Source organism: Siphateles boraxobius, unplaced genomic scaffold (genome assembly GCF_051911475.1).
Source record: "Siphateles boraxobius isolate OS27281-9 unplaced genomic scaffold, OSU_SipBor_1 246, whole genome shotgun sequence".
In the NCBI taxonomy this organism is placed as follows: domain Eukaryota; kingdom Metazoa; phylum Chordata; class Actinopteri; order Cypriniformes; family Leuciscidae; genus Siphateles; species Siphateles boraxobius.
In genome coordinates, this window is record NW_027508862.1 from 95,001 (window position 1) to 102,654 (window position 7,654).

Sequence of the window (7,654 nt, forward strand, 5' to 3'; positions counted from 1 at the left end):
CAGGCGCAGGTCCTACATCTGATCTGGATCCGGCCCGGGTCCGGCTGATTACAGTTAACATCGGAATAAACAGAAAGACTGAAATTAGCATAGATGCCATCTTATTTATGGTTCTATTTATTTTATAATATTGTACTATTGAGACAATAACAAGTTTGCAGTAATGCAAAGATGTCATTATTTAATTTAGTAAAAAATATTATTTTAATTTAATTTTAACAAAACACTGTGCATTTAGTTGTTGCTAGTTTGAGTTGAGAAATACACATTTCAGCATTATCACTGATCTGTGTGTGCATTTTTCTTCAGAACCAAGCAATTTGACTCGTAAGTTATATCGCAATTGCATATCGCAATATTGACTTCAATAATCGAAATATGACATTTTCCCTAAATCCTGTAACCCAAAGGATCTACCGCCAGCAGTCGATTTATATATTCTAGGTATTATCAACTGGCCGGAGTTTTGAGATCGCAATAGACGTGAAGGACTATAATGCGTTAAGAGCTCGCTCAAGTACTGGGGAGCTAAACCATTTAGTGCTTTTTAAGTAATCAGCAATATTTTAAAATGTATACGATGTTTAATAGGGATTCAATGCATTGTTGACAGAACCGGGCTAATATGGTCGTACTTCCTGGTTCTGGTAAGAACTCTAGCGGCTGCGTTTTGGACTAGCTGTAGTTTGTTTATTAAGCGTGCAGGGCAACTACCCAGTAGAGCATTACAATAATCTAGCCTTGATGTCATGAACGCATGAACTAACTGTTCCCGCATTTTTCATTGAGAGCATATGACGTAATTTAAATATATTTTTAAGATGGAAAAATGCAGTTTTACAGATACTAGACACGTGACTTTCAAATGAAAGATTGGTATCAAAGAGCACACACAGTTTTTTTGTCCAATAATTAGAATCTCTGAATTTTCAGAATTAAGTAGTAGGAAATTACTAGTCATCCAGTTTTTTATATCAGCTATGCAATCCGTTAATTTTGTGAATTCGTAAGTTTCGTCAGGCGTGAAGAAATATAGAGCTGAGTATCATCAGCATAACAGTGAAAACTAATGCCATGCTTAAGGGTAGCGTGTGTGTGTGTGTGTGTGTGTGTGTGTGTGTGTGTGTGTGTGTGTGTGTGTGTGTGTGTAGCATGTACAGAGTGAACAGCAACGGTCCTAGTACTGAGCCTTGTGGTACACCATACTGAACTTGTGATCGATAAGACATCTCTTCATTTACTGCTACAAACTGATAACGGTCAGATAAGTGTGATTTAAACCATGCTAATGCAATTCCACTAATGCCAACATAGTTTTCGAGTCTAATTAAATTATGTCTAATTATAACGCTGTGTTCTGGTTTATAACGCTATGTTCTGTGTTCCGGTTTATAACGCTGTGTTCCGGTTTATAACACTGTGTTCTGTGTTCCGGTTTATAACGCTGTGTTCTGTGTTCCGGTTTATAACGCTGTGTTCTGTGTTCCGGTTTATAACGCTGTGTTCTGGTTTATAACGCTGTGTTCTGTGTTCCGGTTTATAACGCTGTGTTCTGGTGTTCTGGTTTATAACGCTGTGTTCTGGTTTATAACGCTGTGTTCTGTGTTCCGGTTTATAACGCTGTGTTCTGGTTTATAACGCTGTGTTCTGGTGTTCTGGTTTATAACGCTGTGTTCTGGTGTTCTGGTTTATAACGCTGTGTTCTGGTGTTCTGGTTTATAACGCTGTGTTCTGGTTTATAACTGTCACGGTGAGATGTGGAGATAAACCCAAACGCAGACAGTATAAAATAAGACACGGTTTAATGACAAAAACAGGAAAACAAAACCCACGAGGGGGCAAAACAGATGGAACACAGAATACCAGACTGACTAGACTAAACTGGGAAACAAATGAACAAGAACACAAACACAGACTTCAAGAGATGCTAACAATGACTAGATGTACACAGGGTACTCACGATCAACGTATAACAATGAACCGACACAAGACAGCAAACACAAGGGGATTAAATAGGAAGACGAATCAAACATAACAGGTGACACGGGTGAAACACTAATGACAGAATCAGGATAACAAGGGGGCGGGGTAATGAGACGAGACAACACAAGCACATGACCAAAACACAAGGCCATGTGCTTGCACACAGAACATGGGTCTGTCATGATCCTGCCAAAATACTAGAACTCACAGACCTGATGGCAGAATCATGACAATAACGCTGTGTTCTGTGTTCCGGTTTATAACGCTGTGTTCTGTGTTCCGGTTTATAACGCTGTGTTCTGGTGTTCTGGTTTATAACGCTGTGTTCTGGTTTATAACGCTGTGTTCTGTGTTCCGGTTTATAACGCTGTGTTCTGTGTTCCGGTTTATAACGCTGTGTTCTGTGTTCCGGTTTATAACGCTGTGTTCTGGTGTTCTGGTTTATAACGCTGTGTTCTGTGTTCTGGTTTATAACGCTGTGTTCCGGTTTATAACGCTGTGTTCTGGTTTATAACGCTGTGTTCTATGTTCCGGTTTATAACGCTGTGTTCTGGTTTATAACGCTGTGTTCTGGTTTATAACGCTGTGTTCTATGTTCCGGTTTATAACGCTGTGTTCTGGTTTATAACGCTGTGTTCTGGTTTATAACGCTGTGTTCTGTGTTCCGGTTTATAACGCTGTGTTCTGGTTTATAACACTGTGTTCTGTGTTCTGGTTTATAACGCTTTGTTCTGTGTTCCGGTTTATAACGCTGTGTTCCGGTTTATAACGCTGTGTTCTGTGTTCCGGTTTATAACTGTGACGATGTTCGGCTGGATTGCCCTCGAGTGGCACTAGAGGGTGCTCCACCCCTGCACTGCCTTCCCTGGGACTGATCATGCACACACCCTGAACTGATTTCACACACACCTGTTTCCACTGATCACTCTCACACCTGCATCGAGTTCCTCACGCAGCTCCAAACTCATTTATACTCCACTCTAACTATCACTCATTGCTAAGTCTTGTTTTACTGTTGTGGACATCACCAAGCTTTTCCTAGTCTAGTCCTCTCTGTGTATCTGACCCATCGCCTGTTTCCTGGATTCCGTCTTGTCTGCCGCCTGCCTCTGTCTTCCCGCCTGGTTATCGGACTCTGAGTATTGCCTTGTCTCCTATGCTGTGTTTGCTGTCTGTGACCCTTGCCTGTCTGACTACCCTCCAATAAACTCACGCTGCGTTTGGATCTACCTGTGTCTGGTTGTATCATGACAGAAGACTTAGCCATAAACAGATCCAGCAGCATGTCAGCCTTGTATGCCTCCCAGTCAGCCAATGCGGATCTGATCGCTGTACACCGGGATCAGCTGGATCAACTCACCTCGTCATTGGAGAGGTTGGCCAAGATGGTTCGCGGTCTTCAGGTTTCCACACCGGGACCATCGCAGACTCAACCTGTCTCCACAGTTGTCAGCCCTGAGCCAATCCCAGTTCCACGCCAAGCTCTCCCGGTAAAATTCAACAGCAAGGTTCCACGTCGAGCTTTCGCAGCAATACCGAACACGGATACGGGAGCTGAGATTATGCGACTTCGTCAAGAGGATCGATCGATTGAGTGGTATGTCAAAGAGTTTGTTGAACTGGCACGTTTCACGATAATGAGTACCGAATGTTTAATGGTCTTTTTCCGCGGAGGGTTATCTGAACCGCTCCGGTCACTGATGCCCATTCATGATCCCCACGGAACTTTAATGCAGTATATTGACATGGCCCTTCTACTGAGTGGTTCTGCTCTCGCTGTGAGTAAGATGGAGAAGGAGCTCCACGACGCCGCGGCATTCACCGAACCAGGGTATAGTCATGTCATGCTGGACGAGCTGGAGAATCCTCATGTCACACCTACCATCAAAGCTGCCATCGGATCGGTCTATTGCTACCCAGGACTGGTTTCCAGCATGGCTGATCCTCCACTGATCTCAACATGGAAGTCCATAAAGGTCGCCGTTCCAGGGTTCCTTTCTGCCGAGCCAGAGCTTCACGTCAGCCCCGACGAGCCAGAGCTTCGCGTCAGCCCCGACGAACCTGAGCTTCGCGTCAGCCCCGACGAACCTGAGCTTCGCGTCAGCCTCGACGAACCTGAGTGTAACGTCTGCCTCGACGAACCTGCCCTTCACGTCAGCCTCGACGAACCAGAGCTTCACGTCAGCCTCGACGAACCAGAGCTTCACGTCAGCCTCGACGAGCCAGAGCTTCACGTCAGCCTCGACGAGCCAGAGCTTCACGTCAGCCTCGACGAGCCAGAGCTTCACGTCAGCCTCGACGAGCCAGAGCTTCACGTCAGCCTCGATGACCCAGAGCTTCACGTCAGCCATGACAAGCTTGAGTTTCACGTCTGCCTAGCTGAACCAGAGCCTGCTACCGAACTGCCAGAGCCGCCTGCAGCCGATCCTACGAAACCTTTAGTGAAGCCTGCAGCCGAACCCCCGAAGCCTCCAGTTCCAGTCTATGTCCCCGTAGGTTCCCCCAAGTATTTTTTGGAGGGGGGCAGTAGAGGCCACGAAGGGACAATGAGGGGCGTGCCACCGTGGTCTCCTGAGGGGTCGTCTCTGCCGTGGCTGCCCGTGAGGTCTTCACACCCAGGGAGGCCTGAGGGGGCTCCACCCTGGCCATTGGTCCATCCTGTTCCACCCTGGCCTTTGGCTCATCCTGCTACGCCCTGGCCGCCATCACGTCCTGCTCCGCCCTGGCCGCCATCACGTCCTGCTCCGCCCTGGCCGCCATCACGTCCTGCTCCGCCCTGGTTGCCCACGATCTGCGGCCCAGGCCCGCCTTGGCTACCTCCTTGTCCCGTTCCCCTGCACGGGCCTGGCCCTCCGTCCCTCCCCCAGGATCGTCTTCACTCTGCCCCCCACCTGGATATTCTTTGGAGCGTCTGGAAGCCGCTCCTTAAAGGGGGGGTTATGTGACGATGTTCGGCTGGATTGCCTTCGAGTGTCACTAGAGGGTGCTCCACCCCTGCACTGCCTTCCCTGGGACTGATCATGCACACACCCTGAACTGATTTCACACACACCTGTTTCCACTGATCACTCTCACACCTGCATCGAGTTCCTCACGCAGCTCCACACTCATTTATACTCCACTCTAACTATCACTCATTGCTAAGTCTTGTTTTACTGTTGTGGACATCACCAAGCTTTTCCTAGTCTAGTCCTCTCTGTGTATCTGACCCATCGCCTGTTTCCTGGATTCCGTCTTGTCTGCCGCCTGCCTCTGTCTTCCCGCCTGGTTATCGGACTCTGAGTATTGCCTTGTCTCCTATGCTGTGTTTGCTGTGTGACCCTTGCCTGTCTGACTACCCTCTAATAAACTCACGCTGTGTTTGGATCTACCTGTGTCTGGTTGTATCATGACAATAACGCTGTGTTCTGTGTTCCGGTTTATAACGCTGTGTTCCGGTTTATAACGTTGTGTTCTGGTTTATAACGCTGTGTTCTGTGTTCTGGTTTATAACGCTGTGTTCTGTGTTCCGGTTTATAACGCTGTGTTCCGGTTTATAACGCTGTGTTCTGTATTCCGGTTTATAACGCTGTGTTCCAGTTTATAACGCTGTGTTCTGGTGTTCCCACAGGCCCTCTGGACACGGACATGCAGCTTCAGGCGAGGAGCAGTTCTGCTGACGACGCTCTCAGGAACACGTTTAGCGTCATGCATGCTAACGGTCAGCTCCTCACCTGTGACCAGTCCGTCAGCAAACTCATGAAGGTTCTGCTGGAGGACACGTACCCCTCGGGAGCCCATCTCGACTACTACGATCTATAGGAGTAGGAGTAGCTCACTTCAGTATTACAATTTCCTGATCATTCACTCTCCCACATGTTATCCAAGATGTTCTTGTCTTTCTTTCTTCAGTGGAAAAGAAATGAAGGTTATTGAGGAAAACACTCCAGGATTTTCTCCATATAGTGACTTCAATGGAGTCCAACGGGTCGAAGGTCCAAATGTGAGTTTCAGTGCAGCTTCAAAGTCTCGACTCGATCCAGCCGAGGAATAAGAGTCTGATCTAGACAAACCAGCGCACATTTATAACTAAATAAATATTTATATACTTTTAACCACAAATGCTCATCTTGAATCTGCAATTTGGACCTTTAACCCGTTGGACCCCATCGAGGTCCACTATAATCCTTATGTAGCTCCGCCCCTTTTCAGCGCTACGCTCGTTGTCTTTTGTCTTCCGGTCTGTACTTTCACAGCAATCCTGCGTATTTATGAGTTAATGGCTCGTTTGTAAATCTTTCCGGTCTACTGACATTTTAGACATCTGCTCTAAACATTACATTCCGCATGATAACTTTCCTTAACTTTACATTAAGTAAATCCACTTCACCAGTAAATTACTCCTGGACAGCGATGCCATACAGATATACAGAGCGACCGCAAAAACGGAAGTTCAAAGACAATATTCTAAAGATTCCCTCGTTTCTCTGGCGCATAAGGTCTATAGGAGAAAAATCCTTAATTTCTTTTCGACTGAATATAAGAATATCTTGGATGACGTGGGGGTGAATAAAGTATCAGGAAATTTTAGTTCTGAAGTGAACTAATACTTTAAAGTCGCATTGAAGTGAAGTTGTGCTGGTCTTTTCTCCTCTATTGTGTCGTATATCGAGTGAAACGCTTCTGGAACAAGAACAGATGTGGGCGGGGCTTGATTGTGTCTGTGGGGAATTGATTGGATGGTTGTGGTCTGCTATTGGCTGATCTCATGTGAGTGACAGGTTATAGCTCCGCCCACTTCATCAGAAAAGAGAAGCTGCAAGACTTACTCTGATTCAAGATTATTAACACTATAATGATGTGCACACATAAATCATATAGAATAAATATATCCATTAAAATCTATAAATGTCCATTTTGATTTCACTTAATGATTGTGTCGAGCGCAGACGCTCCGTAATAAACGAATCTCATACTGTTTAGATAATTAATTAAAACTCCCGGTCAGAGAGAAGTGAACTTTAGTCAGTATTGAAACTGTTTGGAATATTTCAAGTGCCTTGATTTTAATGCATAAACTGCAGATTAATTTCCTCTCAGATTATAACCTGAAGTTCTGGACCAAAAGGAAACTCTGTTTGTGATTGTTTTGTGTTTCAGTATGTGCTCAAACTCATAAAAAAAAGATTGTTTACTGATGTTTCATTCCGTTCATATAATGGTGAATGTAATAATTACACAGAAGGTTTGCTTTCATGTGCAAATGTGTTTTTATTCAGGATTCCTCACTTTATATCTTGAATTGCTAGCTATATTTTTTCAAATACTAACAATATTTTATATATATTATTGGAAGTTTTTAAGAATGCTTTTCAATAATAAAAAAATGTGATTTTGATTGTGTTGTGTGTATTGAGTATAATATTGTGAATGTGTCTCTGGCATCTCCTGATTAAAAGCCTGTTGGTTCCTGCGGTGTTTGTGTTGATCTTTTGTTCAGTGTCTCTCTTTTTGTAAACAGTTGTAAAGCTTTGGGTTTCACACACACACACACACACACACACACACCTGAAGTAAACCCTGCTGTTTTCCCAAATCCTCCATGAGAACATCTTTGACTAAAGTGAGTTGATTTTACAGACACAGTTTTGTCCCTAATAAAGTAATTTGTACAGTTAGTGTACTTGTTTCT

The 7,654-nt window shown here is 44.8% G+C and overlaps 1 protein-coding gene across 1 annotated transcript in view; it reads left to right on the forward strand.

Annotated features, from left to right (window-relative positions):
* LOC143749411 (sepiapterin reductase-like) overlaps positions 1-7,438 on the forward strand; it is a 14,299-nt gene extending 6,861 nt beyond the window's left edge. Inside the window, exon 3 of the mRNA XM_077241900.1 lies at positions 5,594-7,438. Coding sequence (XP_077098015.1) covers positions 5,594-5,784 — 191 coding nt within the window. The 3' untranslated portion in view covers positions 5,785-7,438. The remainder of the gene's footprint in view (positions 1-5,593) is intronic.
* The last annotated feature ends 216 nt before the right edge of the window (positions 7,439-7,654 follow it).